The sequence below is a fragment of the Macrosteles quadrilineatus genome, unplaced genomic scaffold, assembly GCF_028750875.1.
Source record: "Macrosteles quadrilineatus isolate MER2022 unplaced genomic scaffold, UCM_ALF_1.0 Scaffold_8__2_contigs__length_117827958, whole genome shotgun sequence".
Taxonomy (NCBI): domain Eukaryota; kingdom Metazoa; phylum Arthropoda; class Insecta; order Hemiptera; family Cicadellidae; genus Macrosteles; species Macrosteles quadrilineatus.
In genome coordinates, this window is record NW_026542601.1 from 84,323,496 (window position 1) to 84,340,187 (window position 16,692).

At 32.6% G+C, this 16,692-nt stretch overlaps 1 protein-coding gene across 1 annotated transcript in view; it reads left to right on the forward strand.

Moving 5' to 3' along the window:
- The first annotated feature begins 1,011 nt into the window (after positions 1 to 1,011).
- The window catches only part of LOC129001069 (alpha-tocopherol transfer protein-like), a 51,289-nt gene continuing 35,608 nt past the window's right edge, over positions 1,012 to 16,692 (forward strand). Inside the window, exon 1 of the mRNA XM_054428223.1 lies at positions 1,012 to 1,267. Coding sequence (XP_054284198.1) covers positions 1,231 to 1,267 — 37 coding nt within the window. The 5' untranslated portion in view covers positions 1,012 to 1,230. The remainder of the gene's footprint in view (positions 1,268 to 16,692) is intronic.

Here is a 16,692-nt window from a genome sequence, read left to right on the forward strand (position 1 = left end):
AAAGGTCTAAAGAGAAATCGGGAAATTTTGTGTTTTGAGGGTCAAAAGTGAGAAAAACCAATTTTTACCCCATAAAACCCCCCGTAAAGCCCCGTTCCCATGGTCCGATCGTGCTGGTTCGCGAACTCATTCAAGTTTATCCCGCTTTACACCTTTAAACCAAATTTCATCAAAATCGGACAAAAATTACTCAAGTTATCGCGTTCACGGACGTATATATATATATATATATATGTCTATATATATATATATACATATATAAAAATTTGAACGAATGGTGTTTTTGGCCTCTGGGGACATCAAAATGAAAAAGTAAATCGGTCCCGGGTCTAGGTCTTACCGTGCCACCTACGGTAATAGCTACTTCCCTATAGGGAAATTCGCTAAAACCAAGCAAAAGTCTGCCGCCAAGTTGCCAAACTTACATACATTACATTGTTTTTCTTGGCGGAAAAAGTAATGATTTATTATCTTTTTTGGATTGCTGACTTGGCGGGGAAAGTGTTACCACTTAGTGGTTTTTTGTTAGATAAAATTATTGTAAAAATTTGTATGCTAGCAATAAATATAATATATTTTGAGTAAAATGTAACTTCTGTAAAGAGGTTAGTCAGATTGACATCAACATTAGTTTTGTTTGTGACAGGTAAATTTTTGTTTACAAATTCCTACAATATTACAGTGCCGAGTTTCCACGTATTAGTATAAAAATAAACCATTCCATTCAATAGAAATTAAATTATCAACTACTACTGTAGTGCTAAGCATTATTCATGTTAATTCTTTGAAATCATTATTTCCTTACATCCCACAACTTTCTTAAACAAACAATACGTCGAAATCTGAATGAAACTACTCCTGTACAAACACAAACCAACTTTTACGCACCGCAATGAAAACCAAATGAACCCTGACCACCTTAACTGCGCTAATCAAAGGGAACGTCCATTATCATTATTAGGTCAGATAAGTTTTGAGGTTATGTTCATTTAGCTCAGTTTGTTTAGTTGTTTCCCGTTGTGCGTTCAGAGTGTCAAGGCTCTGTGTAATCTCGCATTAGCGTACTCTGTGTAGAATATTCACGGGATAAATCATCTGTGAATGACAGGTATCATCTGTCATTTGTAGACGTTCACCTTGCCGATGATAACGATAGTGATGAATAATCATTGGCTGTGACTAGCAGAAAGCCAGCCTAGTCCGTCACCGACTGTCTTCCCGTCAAGTGAAATGCCGCTAGTGTTCGGGTCGGAAAAGGTGCCTGAAGGTATGTCAGTTTAATTCAGGGTTTGGGTGGTGATTCCGGTGAGCAAGTTTTTTATTGGACGATTCCGGTTCCTACGGTTTACTAAGTGTTAAAGCTTTTCGCTGTTGAAATCGTGAAATATTTTAATGAAATCAGCCTAAAACTATGAAAAGTTTTTCGTCGTGTTTATATTTATTAGGACATTATGAGTATGTTGGCCTTCAGTTGCTAGTGCTATACAAATTTAAAAATAAATGTGCCAAACATTCATACAAACATTGTAGAAGTATACACAAAAGGTTCAATTGGTAACTACAATGTTCAATCTGTTTGAAAGTGTATCACTAGAAAGTTGTTACGTATTTACGTGGGTTTAAACTACTCTAATGTTAAAGGCTATTGGAAGACGAATTTAATTTTTTCGGGAATATAGATGGCTAGGGACCCACAAGTAGGTACCCCTAATACAGCAGCACAGACAAAACTGACGTAGATGTTACTCTAGCTAACCTCTTTACAGCAAATTCATGAACAAATTAATGTGAACAGGTAATTTTACTAATCAACTACAACTGCATGCCTGTTTTTATACACTGTTGACTACAATTTTTTTTTTTTTTTTTCAATATAGGCTACATAAAATCATCATAGGAATATGATATAACTCCAACCATATTTTTAACATCAGCTTTGACTCAATCTAAATTGTTATTCTTGTTATATATTTATTTAATGTTCTGGTTACTTATCAATTTGTTGTCAAATCTTGTTTTCTTTTCAAAGTTTATCTCTGTTATATCTCTACGAATTTGTTGTCTCATCTTTTGGCCATCTGAAACACGTGTTTAAAAAATGTAAAATGGTGTAGGCTATGCCGTTGGTATTGTAAAATAAAAAAAAATGGTATCAGTATCAAAAATGAATGCATAAACTGCCATAACCTCGTAAGCTAGACATGTTGACCAATTTTTGTGCTTCTTGCTGAATGAAGTACAAATGAAAATTTAACGTTTTAAGCAAACGATACAGTGAAAATAGGCCTTTTAAAAATATGCGTCGTTCTAGTTAGATAAATATTAATCCAAACACTGTAATTCATAAACTTTAAAAATTTTTGTGAATATAAAAAAACCTACTTGCTATCAGTAAGTCAGTAGTCCAATCGATATTGTGGAATAACAACTAAAAGGTGATTGTTTTCGTGTACACTCAAAACAGTTCAAGTTCCACAGACAATTATTGCAATTCTTGGGGCACGTGTGTGAGGTCATTACTCATAACAATACGTTTCATACTCCAATTAAAAATTATATTTTGCTTGGAATAAATGGGTCAGTTACAAACATAAGTTTTGTTGTGAATGTTGTGATCAATGTCTACCCTATCACAAATCAGACGGAAGTCTAATGTGACGTCAGCATTTCTGTAAACAACGTTTAGAGCGAAAAGTCCGAAGTGATTTGATAATGGAGTTGCAAAACAACACTAATTTGCACTCTGTATTTTTGTTTAAACCTTTCAAATCGACGGAAATAACTTTACGTTTGTCCGCCAAGCTATCAGGTTCTAACACCGCCGAAGACAAAGATTATAACTGACCATGATGGCATTAAAACCAACTAGGCAACGAGTATATTCACCTATGAAATTTTAATATTGTAAGAAATAATTGTTATTAAAAGAGGGTGAGATAGCTATGCTGTGGGCTTACTGCAAATAAGCTAAATAGTATTGCAAAGGAAAATTAATTAATGACTCAATTAATTAATGACAATACCTATTTTGAGAACAATTCTTTTGGTTCCTCTGTTGTTATGTCGAAATAATTAGTCGTTAAACCAAGTCTAAAGGCGGTTCTTTTTGACAATGATTGAAAAAAAACTTATTCTATTAAATCAAGAACAATAAAAAAACTATCATGCACATACCACGTAATAGCAGTTTGATTCATGACAATTGAATCACTATTTTTGGCTACTGACCTGAATGATGCTGTTTAAGGAAGACCTTGTTGAATTAAACATGGCCAAATTTAAGAAAACAAAGCAAATTAGGTTGTAAACATCGAGTAACCTATTCAAGACTTTTAGTATTGTTAAAATTACTATATTGTATTTACTAATAACTAAACTAATAATATACAATCCTTTTTTTAAATTTCTGTCTGGGGTGTGTAAAATGTTATTTTCTATATTTACACTTTTAGTTGCTCAAGGTTTTTTTATGTTATACAAAACATGTAATAAGTTCCTAGTGATTATTTTCGAGCGAAATACTGTACTATCTTTTTATATTGACAAAACACAAGAACAACAACTTAATTTATTCTGATGCTGACAAGTTAAAGTATTTCAGTTGTATCTATTGACACTACTGTAAGTTTTGGTTGAAAATTACTGTAAACAGTATTATTACAGCAACGTACGCTTTTTAGAGAAATTTTCATTAAAAGTATTTTTGAGCATACGAACGTCATAAAGGGATAGCGGGAAGGTAGAAAAAAATTAAGACTTTTAATGGGATCCAAAATATCTAACTATACTTAAACTTAACCCTCTGCAAATATTTCTAATACACTATTGGAAACTCTTAAAGATTTACAGTGTCATTTATGGTATCTTCTTACTGTTTTGTGCATCACGTTAGGGTTTGTCAACACATTTGTCCAATTCATAACAACACAGTTCGTGCTGCAGAGAAAATATATACATCCCATATGGATAAAACCGGTTACGACTTTAATTAGGTCCAAATGTTTATTCAAATATCTACAAATTGTTGATAATTATTGCGTCTCGGTGTAAGCAAGAGATCAATACATAAATATCAACAGTATTTGGTTGTCTAGTTACTCTCACAGTTATGGTCATTGCATCTTAACTGTAGACAAACCAAGGGTGAAACTGTGACCTTGGCAAGGTAGTTCGACCATTTCGTCAGCAAAATACACAAACATAGTATCACGGATGAAGCGTGCCCCACGTACAGTCAAGGTCTTTGATGATTCAGCTAGAATCAACTCATCTGTCATCCGAACAGTAGAGTTCTTTAAAACGGTTAAATATTTTCCGAAGGAGATATGCCTCCTTCTAAAACTTTTTTAAATTATTTATTTAAAATGGTTTTTTGGGTTTATTCTGTTTCTACTTCACCAAATTAGAGGATTTATATAAAAAAAATTTATCCACGTCGATTTTGGGTCACATTAAGGTAACTTTAAAAATTTTAATAATAAAAAAAATCAATTTTGAATTACTTTTTTTTATTAACATAATGAAAAAAGTAAATATATTTTACTTTCCCACATAACAATGAACATTTATGTGTATTGAAACTATGGTACCTCAACAAATACAGCTTTAGTAGACCTGTTTACAATAATATGAAAAATGTAACAAAATCAGATTTTTAATGTAAAACATTAAAATTTATAGGAATAAATAATTGCTGAATGTTTTTTTTTATACACACAAACCTTCCAAATACTACCAAGAACATCTGGTTAAAATTGCATTGAAAAATAATATGTAGTTTTAAAGTTATTCAAACTTACGAAAATGCAAACTTACGTTGATTAAAAACGTAGTTTTGAGAAAACGCCGTTTAGAGTTTTCATTTCATTGATTATTGCTAGGCGCAATGTTTTCAATTTTATTTTAAAAATCACTGAAAAAATTCGCCAAATCAAATAAATCTTTGCATACATGTTCAATAATAAATAAGGAAAAAATTGTCACTTTTAAAAACCTCAAAATAATTGATAAAAAGTCCTATAGATGGAGGCATATATACCCTTCTATCACGATATAATCCGTCTACCATTGTTGTTAAACCAGCTGATCTATAATCAGCTGTATTTCAATTGTGATTGTATATGCCTAACAGCTGATCCATTTTATTATAAAATATGTTAGTCACTTGTAATCCTGTATTGCGTTTGCTATTTCGATTAGTCAAATACGTCAAATAAACAATGACCTGCCTACTTTCATTTGACCGATTATCTGAATTTGTTTAACGAGTCATATAGTATTTACTAGTCTTACATCAAAAGATTTGACAATTAGATAGATTAGAACATCTACAAAAACCTTATCACGCATCCGCGTGAATCCATTCATCGCTCTCCTGTTATTAGCGAATTTCCCATATAGGGAATAAGCTATTACCGTAGTACTCATGGTAAGACCTGGACCCGGGACCGATTTTTTTTTTCGTTTTGAGGTCCCTAGAGGCCAAAAACACCATCCGTTCAAATTCATATATATATATATATATATATATATTTATATATTATATTTATATATATATATTTATATATATATTTATATATATATATATTTATATATATATATGTGTGTCCGTTAGCGCGATAACTCGAGCAAAAATGATCCGATTTTGATGAAATTTGGTACCAACGTGTAAACCTACGTTTATTCGAACGAGTTCGCGAACCAGCATGATCGGACTATGGGAACAGGGGTTTATGGGGGCTTTTATGGGGTAAAAATGGGTTTTTCCTATTTTTGACCAAAAAAACATAAAATTTTGAAATTTCTTTCCAAACTATTTTGTAGAGCTTAAAAAAACAAATAATTTAGTATATTGAAGCGTTATAATGCGCCTAATGGTTACGGAGAAAATTCCAAAAAATTGTTAATTTAAAATTCCCATGTTATTCTTATGGAGAATAAGTAAACCGTTGTAGTGTGCTTGTTGATTAACATATTTTGCCCAAATTTGGAAAATGTTTTTATTTCTTACTAACTATTAACATTTTACATAAAAAAACACTTTTACCCTCCCTGTTGCAGCAAACCTAAGTATGTGTAAACTGATTCTATTTAAATAGGGAATAAATGTGATATTTTTAAGGAGACATTTTAGTCTAAATCCAATCAGGCAAATGGAAATTCGCTTAGTCTGCAGGTTTGCTGCGGCGGGGGTATAATCCATTGAGAGTTTTTTAGTTACTTTGAGTGTATCGAAAAACCTCCTTGCTTTCCAAACCTTGTGTCAAAACGAGTCGCTATGGCTTTAAGGATGGAATAGAGGAAAAAACTATTTATCGTCTACAAATTAAATTGTTGACACTAATCTTATATAGGTATTTTAAAACGTTTGAGGTGTTTTTATTTCAAGTTTCTGAATCAACCACTCAAGGGATTTTTGTGATTTTTGTGTTGAAAGAAAGGTAATTTTTAAGGAGGGGAATGTCAAAACCATAATTTTAGTTTGGGTTTCAGTTTTTTAGAAATTTAGTTTTAATTTTGTTATAGTCTAGCATCTGACGACATAATTTTAAATTTGGTAAGCTGTTTAAAAAAATATTGGTCGTCGGACTCGGGTTCAGGTCTTACCATGAGACCTACGGTAATTGGTTATTCCCTATATGGGAAATTCGCTAAAATGAGTAAAAAAATTCACTTTACAATTAAACACGTGTATTGTTCCAAAACTTAAAAGTGCGAAACTATTTTCAGTCATAATTGTTTCAGATGTTGATCCAAGTATTCCCTTAGTTCGTTATCGACTTGAAATTTCAAGTTGTGTCCAAAGTCCATATGACTCATGTTGCGCTCATGATGTTCAAAGTACAGATAGGCCTAATTAATGTTAACTGTTCAGGTTTTGTTTATTCTCGCAGATGTCCATATATCGAAGTAGGTCGACGGAGAGTTGTTTCACCATGAGGATGAATTGTTTCAGTGGCCCACTGTCATGATAATGTCTGATACCAACTATCACCAGTGTCATTTGATAAAACACTCACACATTTCAAACTCAAGGCACTCAATTTGTTTATTTGATCTGTTTATAACAGAGTGTCAATTTACAGACCTTTGTAACTAGGGTAAGACGTAATTAATGCTGTCACTATAATACAAAATATCACAGTGCAATTGAGACAAAAAATTATGAATGTTGGTATCAAGTAGGATTATCTAATACTTTCCAATAAAGTTTTGAGAAGCCCAACTTTACCATTGGTCAAATTTGGTTGAAGTTATAAGTGGAAGGAGATGGAACGGGAATAGTATTTTTGGTAAAACATTATGTAGGTTGTTACCAGAGAGTAGTTCGAAGCTCCTGTTAGAAGATCATTAATCTTTCGAATAAGGAATTTCTCCTTTAGTTTGACTTCGGTAGTACAGTATTAGTTGATTAGGTACAAATGTATTTAATCTATAAGTATAAAAGACTATGTTGATTTGTATATTTGTAATTATATGCATTTGTTCGCAATGAAGGCATTGTTAGAGCTGATATACAAGTCAGCACGAAGTGTGCATCATTTCATTTGTCATGCCGTATCTTATCGAATGATATTTCAAAAACGAATGCTATCTCGCGTAATACTATGTAATTTTTCCTGAAACAGGAATCTCTTCATGTCATATCAATGTGGTTTACAGCACCTGTTGTTTCTATTAGAGTTACATGTTTAAATTTGCATCCATCGCTATTATTACCTAATTAATGCACTTCAGAACAATTGAAGAACGTCGTTCAAGTTTTAAATGCAATCACAGTCATATCATTATTCACATTGCTACATCCCAACCTCTGATCTTGAGCGTTGAGCAATAGTCATGCATACAGAAGTGGCCGAATAGCATTAATAGATGTGCATTATTGTTGTGACTAAATTTACATTATGTTTATGACAGTAATTTTCTCTGTAAATACAGCATCGATTAAAACTAATAATGACAAATAAGATTCAAGTAGTAAAACACTCAATGGTCATAGGGGTTAATATTTTTTTAAATTCAAAACTAGTCATCTTCTTGTATTCAAACGAATGTCTTACTTTTGTCTAATATTATACAGGAGAATCCCTTTTTGATTTTCAACTATCTACGTGGAACATATATTAATAAACTAGAGTATTTGTTTGTACATTACTTGTATTAGTGATTTATACATTATACATGTCATCTATCTATACTATTATAAAATTGATTTGGTGTCTGTCTGTATGTGCGGCTCTCACGACTAAAATACTAAAAAGATACACACGAAATTAAGCACAAAGATGGTCCACATATCTAGGAATGTCTTAGGCCTATTTACTTTCCTAAGTTCCTCTCGGGCTACGCCCCTTGGATGTCCAAAGTTTTGAGGTGAGGTTTCCAAAGTAAATACTAATTGATCTCCACGGAAGCATGAGAAAATTCACAATGTTCACCTTTGTGTAGGCATTTCAACGTAAACCATGAGAACAACAGTCAAAGGATTATTTCACAATTATTTCAGACAGCTGATCCAAACAAATTAAATATAATATTTTACACAACACAATGTATTAGGTTTATTTAGTCTAAAACTTTGTCATTGATTTTGGAAATGAAAAAAGATCCTATAACAGTAAGTTATGAAAATAATGTTATTGATATATTTTCATGTAAAAAGGAGGACTACAATGTAGGTTATAATTTTTGTATAAATTTGGTGGTTTTTAGTTTATAAATTCGAACTACTAAACAAGTGTTTGGATTAGGTGGGGAGTACCTCATACAAGCGGAACCAGCATTTTCTTAGCCTAATTTACACACAAAAAAAACTAACTTTATGACATTCCATTTAGCATCAAACCACTTACTAAACCTAATCGTATTTAAATGGGAAATATAACATGTTTAAGGGAATATTTCAGTGGAAATCTGATCAGGCAAATAGAAATTCGTATAGTCTGTAGGTTTGTTGCAGCGGGGTATTAACAAATGTCTACTATTGGATTTATTTTTCAAATTAAATTTTAAGGGTTTTAAACACTCCTTTGTTCAATGCATAGTGGTTAAGTTAAGTTGTTTACAGTATTTTCAACATCACCAATAGGTGCATGCGTATTCTATACCCCTACCAATCTACACTAAGCATGCGCACTGCAGTACTGCGGTCACAAGGGGTATATAATCAGAGATAATACCGGATACTTTTAGTTTAGTGATTAACCTAACGACCGCGTTGACGTATGCAGTCAAGGTCTTCTCCTCCCAAACTTCCATATTGTGTGACCACCATCCTCTTCTAGTAATTAGTTTTACCATGTGATCATTGACAGGGAAGGAAAAGTGATTTTTTCACTACACTCTGTTTTAATCAGCTGTTTTAGTTAACTTTCGTGGATTCTGTCCTGAAAACCGCCGTTTGCCGTATGGTTAATCTACATATAATCAGCTGGTGTTCGGCAATTGTATATTTCACTCCCTTACTAGCCCTCAAAGTTACCGATTTCTAGGCATGAGGTGAATATCAAATATCGAATACTGAAATTAATCTTTCATGATTACTAGTGAACTATAATTATCATCCCGACGCAAATAATCACAAAACACTTCTTGGTTTCGAATAATAAAATGTTATTCGATACTTAATAAATTGTTCTTACAATTGTCATATGGTGGTTTTACAATTGATTTAAAAGTCAGCTGTTCAAACAATCTGTTGAATTTTTTAGTACTTCAAATCGATCCCTAAATATTTATTTTTATATGCATGTTGGGTATCAATTTAAAGCACTTATTCTCTAGATGTGCCTTTTGCGGGTTTGGATGATATCCCATGAAAGCCCTTCGTCCTATAAGCTTTTAAAATTACAGAGTTTGTGCTGAATTCTGCTGTCAATCATCTTAACTTTTCGAGTTTACACTTCTTTGCATTAAAAGAGATGGCCATGATATTTTTTTTACATCCATATGAAAATGGTGTTATCGTTTCAGTTGGTGATGTTTTGGTAAATTCAAGTAAAACGTTGTAATGTTATTTGTATTATATGTAAAGAAGAAAGTGACTTACGTTAGATTTTGTGTTTTGATAGGATTCGCAATAGAAAATTGTAAATTAATTCTTGAAGTCACAGATTGACGCTGGCTGCTAGTATTTCTTATAATACAAGTATACACCTTGGTGCTCCTGTTCAATGTTTTTTTGGGGACATGCAAAGTAATGTTTATTGTTGAGGACAGGCAAAAACATATTCAGAAAAATCTAAAATATATATTGAATATTTCAGAAAAAATATATATTCAATATGTTATAAATAGGACACGTCAAACATTTATTAAATAGCATTGCTAATTCATAGCCCAATGACAAATGGCACATCAGTCAATAATCGCCTTTGCTCACAATCAAACCAGCGACCTTCAGAACTAAGGCGAATAATATAGCTACTCGGCTTCCCAGATGATTCCAATAAAATAAAATCATAATCAGATTTTTTTTTACCTGGATACAATGAAAAACGCATTAATTAAATATTTACCCAAACTAACATACACACTTGAAAAACAAAAAAATAATAATATTTTTTCAGTATTGCTTCCTACAACAACAAAAAGTATCCATGGAAAAAGCCTAGCTTCAGAGGTCTGTGCGTAGACTGTGGTTGTTTAAAATAGTTTTATTTTCTCAGCCATATTACTGTGGAAAAGAACGCTTAGCTATTAGAAAACTGATGTTGTTAATAGTAAAACAACTTAAGTAATCAAAATTACTTTATTAGTTAATCAAGGATATATGACGTAGAAGCAAATTATGATGAACCATAATTGATTCGGAGTTTCTTTAGTACAGTCCAAACATTTTGCAAAATAAAACTGTATACAAATTATAATTTAGACTAGTTTTAATGTCTAAACCCGAAAATATTAACTAGATAGTGGAGTCAGGGATTGTTGGGAACATTTTCCATCTGGATTAGTAAAAACAATGTTTTCCTGACGTTTCCGGATCTGAGGTCTCATCCCGTCATCAGGTGATAAGTGAGAGAGTGCATAAAACTTAACACATGTAGATACGTTATCTACGTCACACTTGTAGCCAGAGAAGGATGTTTTCGCAGTCCGAATCCACGAGGTATCAATCTGGAATATTATTTGTGAAAGATTACTTCGGCCTTCGCGATAATAATCATGTTCGGATCATTACTACAAATTACTGTGGTCAAGTACCTGTGGATGGCATTGAGTGAAGATGTCAATGATTTTACCCTCATCTATTGTAGTATTCTACAATAGATGAGGGTAAAATCATTACAAAATAAGGGTAAATTTTAATTAATTTGACATGAATGCGAAGGGGTGGATATGGCTGATTAAGTTCACGAACCAGCATAATCGGGCAATGGAAAAATGTTTTATGGGGATTTGAATTGTTCAAAAGTCAGTTTTTACAAATTAGTACCCATAAAAATCCAAATGTTCTTCACAGCCAAAAACTGTAACTTTGTACATTGAAGCATTGTTGTACCATTAAAGGTTACAAATAAATTTAGAATGCACATTTAAAACTACCATGTTATACTTGGAGAAAATAGTTTTAGCAGAGAAAGCTCTCATATAGAAAATGTATCTCCTATTCGGATTTTTATATCTTTTTGTTTGCTATTAAGGTTAGTTTTGCAGATTAGTAGGGCTCCAAACCATTACTCATTATTACATACTGAAAGTAATTGATTATTGGTGGGATTCAAACTTTTTGAAATGTTGAACCGGAGTCCTCGTGTCAAAAAGGTTGTGCATTAATTGCGCCAAAGAGTTCCTTAATTGCGCTAAGCCCTCAAAGGGTCCCTAAAATTGTTTCTTAGTTGCGCCAAGCCCAAGAAAGGTAGGGGTGAGTTGCCCACAGAAGGAATACGGTAACCTTGTTTACGTCATCCTAACCTAACTTAACCTAACCCAACCTAACTTAGCCTAACCTAACCTAACCCAACCTAACCTAGTCAATTATACAGTCAAAGAGCGCCGTCACTTGGCGCAGTTAATGCACGTATAAGCTGGCTCCCTGGAGTAGTTGGCGCAATTCAGGAATACCTTACTGACTCAGGTCAGTTGGCGCAATTAATTCCCGCAAAACCACTTTACCGTTTTTGAAAAATCCTCTCTCTTTTTCTATCACGTGGCGGGAAAGGTTTGACTAAACGTCACATTGTTTTGCCAATCCTGTTTTGTCAAGATCTTATCCTCAGATACTGATACATCGTTTTTCATTATCAAATCTAGTTTTGCCCAGTGATAAGATATGGTAGCCACAGGGAGAAAGTGGGACAGAAAACAGTTTACATAACAAGATACAAATTAACCCTTAACCTGCAAACTTGTTACTCGTACTACTTAAAGGGTAGAAGACAACTATTTTTAAGACCGCTAAAGGTTTAGTAACTTTATAAGCAGTTATCCTTGTATACAACTGTTATGGTTTCTTTATATTTTAGTTTTAACTCCCTAAATTCTTTATTAGTGTTACTTAACTAATTGTTTGAATACATATTGACTTGTTTGTACCTATCAAAACATCTCTACATTAGTCGTTGTCATTTCCTTCAACAGTTTTGAATTTGTTTAAGTAGGCTTTCTTTTTGAAAATAGAATCAGTTTGAAATGGAGAATGTGCTATTTTCACATTTGTCTCACAGTTACTAATGCTAGGTTTTAGCCTCATTATCTTCATTTTAACACATTGAGCGTGGTAAAAATATCAGTGGGTGCTGAAATTGGTTTTAACATAAAATCTTACCTTTTGTTTCCAGAAGGGAGTATCCAGGTCGGAAATAGTGTTTTGAGTTTTTTTAAATTAAAATGGCGTCCAAAATTGCCAGCCACTGGTTCATGATTTATCATACAGGATAACTAAACATTAAATTACATTTCTAAAGAGCTAAATAAAGTTTGGCATTTTCCAGATCGAATTTTACCCTCTTGGCAATTTATGGCAAGACACATCATAGTCACAAGCATTGCTAATCGATTGATAAAAAACTCAAACACTTGACTCACTTTTACCATACTGAGTATTAACAATTGTCTGTAAGTATTTATGGATTCACTTCTTCAAAAGCTTAAATTGATACGTAAAAAATCAAGGGAATGGTATGAACTTAGAATTTACTCATGTTGTTCAACCAGGGTGCAAAACATTAAGTGATTATTAAAGAATACTCAATATTATTTTATGAAATCAATTTTTTCCTATTAAACATATTTATTATTTTTACTGAATACAGGCAAAAAATTAATTAGGCTTAGTTAAAGTTTAAATTTTTTATTCAAAATTATTCTTTTTTCGAAGCTAATACTTACACCTCAAAGTTCACGACCTAAATAACAACCTTCAACGATATTTTAAATAAATGTAAAGAATTTGATAACGTTAAAGCATTTGCATATTTGCTTACTAGAACATCACTATAAAATAAACCTATAAACTAGCGAAAGTATCTTAGTACTTTGAAGCAATCTGTTGAAAGCAAAATATCGTACAGAAAATATGTAAATTTCAAATTTTAGCTTACAGAAAAACACAACAATTTTTGAAACAACTAAAGCATCAAATCATCAAGGACATGTTATACCCTGAAACCCTTTAACTATATCTGATCTTTTATAGTTTATATCTGCTGTGTCGATAGGAGGGCAAATGCTTAAGTGCTGAAGTGGTTAACATTGATAAGTGTATAATTAAATCCTAATTACATAACTTATAACACTATGAAAGTACGGTTGTATTCACCTTTATTTCCTTTAAAAAAAATGTAATGAAAGCTCTCATAGCAATCAAGTCATTTAATTTTGCATTGGGAATCGTGATTGACGCGGTGAAAAATTACAAGTGATTAACGCCCATTTAGGACATTATCCCGAGTTAATAAATGTCTTCTTTGGTTCAAACACTTAATTGAGATACTTACTATCGGAGCTTGACGTTTATAGGCTAAAGATTAGTTGTGCTAAAGTGTTAAGTTATTTATAATTCGCACAATAAACGTAATGTTTTAATGGATTGTATTTTTACCATAAAATTATAAGTAACCTTGTTTGTCCAACAAATATGTACTACAACAAAAACAGAACTAGGGACCAAAACTGTAACTCGATGTGTGTGCTGGATAGCTGTAACGTACAAAGTTTGTTATTAGCAGAACCATAGATAAAACATACTCCCTAAGTAGATTTCTCATCCTTATGGAACAGCTGAAGACAATTTTATTGTTAGTTCTGTACGGTTTATGTAGAGGTCGTGTTTTGTTTACAATTTGTTTTAATACAGTCATTTAAAACCTCGTTTAACCAAATAATACGATCTAATCATAAACAATAAATTGTCCCCTAGTTATTTAACCAAACAGTAGAGCACAAATCAAGGAATTAACCCTAAAATAATAGAAACAAAATTTCGTCGACACTAGCGCCCAGTGTGGCATACATGAACTAGACATGAAAAACGAGCTTCAAAATTTACAATGGGATGAGAAGTCTACTTGTGTTGGTTAGTCTATGGCAGAACCCACTCATATTAAGAACGGTATGGATCATAAACATTGACAAATTACGTCATTGGCCGAAACATGTACTTATTAACTCATATGGTTAGTGGTCTTTTAGCGAATAACCCATATAGGGAATAAGCTATTACCGTAGGTCTCATGGAAAGACCTGGACCCGGGACCGATTTCCTTTTTCGTTTTGAGGTCTCCAAAGGCCAAAACACCGTCCGTTCAAATTCATATATGTTTCCGTTAGCACGATAACTCAAGCAAAAATTAACCGATTTTGATTAAATTTGATATAAACGTGTAAACCTACATTTATTCGAACGAGTTCTCGAACCATCATGATCGGACTATGAGAACATTTTCGGTTTATGTGGCATTTTCACCCTGAAAACATAACATTTTCAATTTCCTTCCAAACCATTTTGTAGACTAGAGTTAAAAAACAAGTAGTTGAGTAGGCCTGTATTGAAGCATTGTTGTATGCCTAACGGTTACAGAAAAAATCCCAAAAAATGTAAATTTAAAATTACCATGTTATTCTTATTGAGAATAAATACATTTTTGTAAGTTGCTTGTCTATGGACATATTTTAATGGAATTTTGAAATTGTGTTTACTTCATACTAAGCTATCAATATTTCAATAAAAACCCCCTATTTTCTTCCCTGTAGCAGCAAACCTGAGTACTCATTAAAATTAATGATATTTAATTAGGAAATAAATCGGACAATTTTAAGGGAATAATTTAGTGGAATTCCAGCCAGGTAGATGGAAATTCGCTTAGTCTGCTGGTTTGCTGCGGCGGGGGTATTTTGACAGTTCCGTTTAAATAATAATACGGCCATGATTACTTTCATACCAGTGACGTCATTTGTTTATGTTTATGACCGATACCGTTTCTGTTTATGCAATACCCGCGGATCCCAAATACGTCTGATCGAAAACTTGAAGAATCGTTAACCTTGAAAATTCTTCACTTTAACCAAGAATATTAGAACAGAAACGGAATAGACTATAAACATAAACGATGTCACTGGCCCGAAAGTAAACATGTTATGTAAATGGAACTGTCAAAAACGTCAAAATCAGCTGTTACATCTATTATAGACATTAGTAGTGACGTCATTTGTTTATGTTTGTGATCAATACCGTTTCTGTTCTAAGATTCGTTACACATATTTGACGCGAGACATGTTAAAAATAGAATGTCAATCTTAGAATGCTTACTAAGGATCTTGACGTATTTCCTTTTGAGAATTTAAGTATCATTAGGTTTCCGCTAGGTGACTGGCATATCATTGTAGCCAAGGTACTTACCCGGGTCCTTGAACATACAACATGACTAGGCTTTTAGGGCCTAAATAGGCCTAGTCTGTAGTACCGCCAAAGATAAAAAGGACTACATTCACTCCATGTGTGTGGTAGAACAATACAATAAGGTACAAAAGGTCATAAGCCTGTGCAAAGTCTGAATCAATCAACTCAATTAGTGTTCTTAAAAAGGTTTTGGTCAATTCGCAATTAGATGTATCACTGAGGATATATTTTATTTTGTGTAGGAACAATATCATCAGAATTTCAATTCCTAATATTTTATGCAATCTACATTACATTAATAACTAGAGGTCGTCTAGTGGTCGAAAACTCGACCAAAATTAATATGTAATGTACATACTTCTCTATTTTTACTTCACACGCTGTAAATAAAACCATGAGATCTACGGTAAAAGCTTTTTCCTACATGGGGAATTCACTAACAAATTTGATCAGCTCAAATGAAGCTAATAAATAGTTGATTATTCTTCGTCTACTTCGGTAGTAAACGCAAACAAATGTTGCTAGTAAAATACAGTCTGATCTTTATAGCCTAGATAGTTTATATTCGTCTGCAACTAATTATTTGTTAATTAATCATTTTATTGTTTTTATATTAGTGCAAGACCAACTGTAATCTTAAAGGAACTGTATTACACTAAACAAAAATATTTAAGGTATTCTACTCCTTGGTGTCTTGCTCTATTCTATTGAGGAACCAACATAGGAGTTCTGTAAAGTATAAGATCAGCTGATCACAACAATTAACTGTTTATTTGTTTTGGTTTGTTTCCTCAACCGTGTCAAACAACATAAACAGTAGAACAAATTTGACACCAGACATAGTTCCTAGA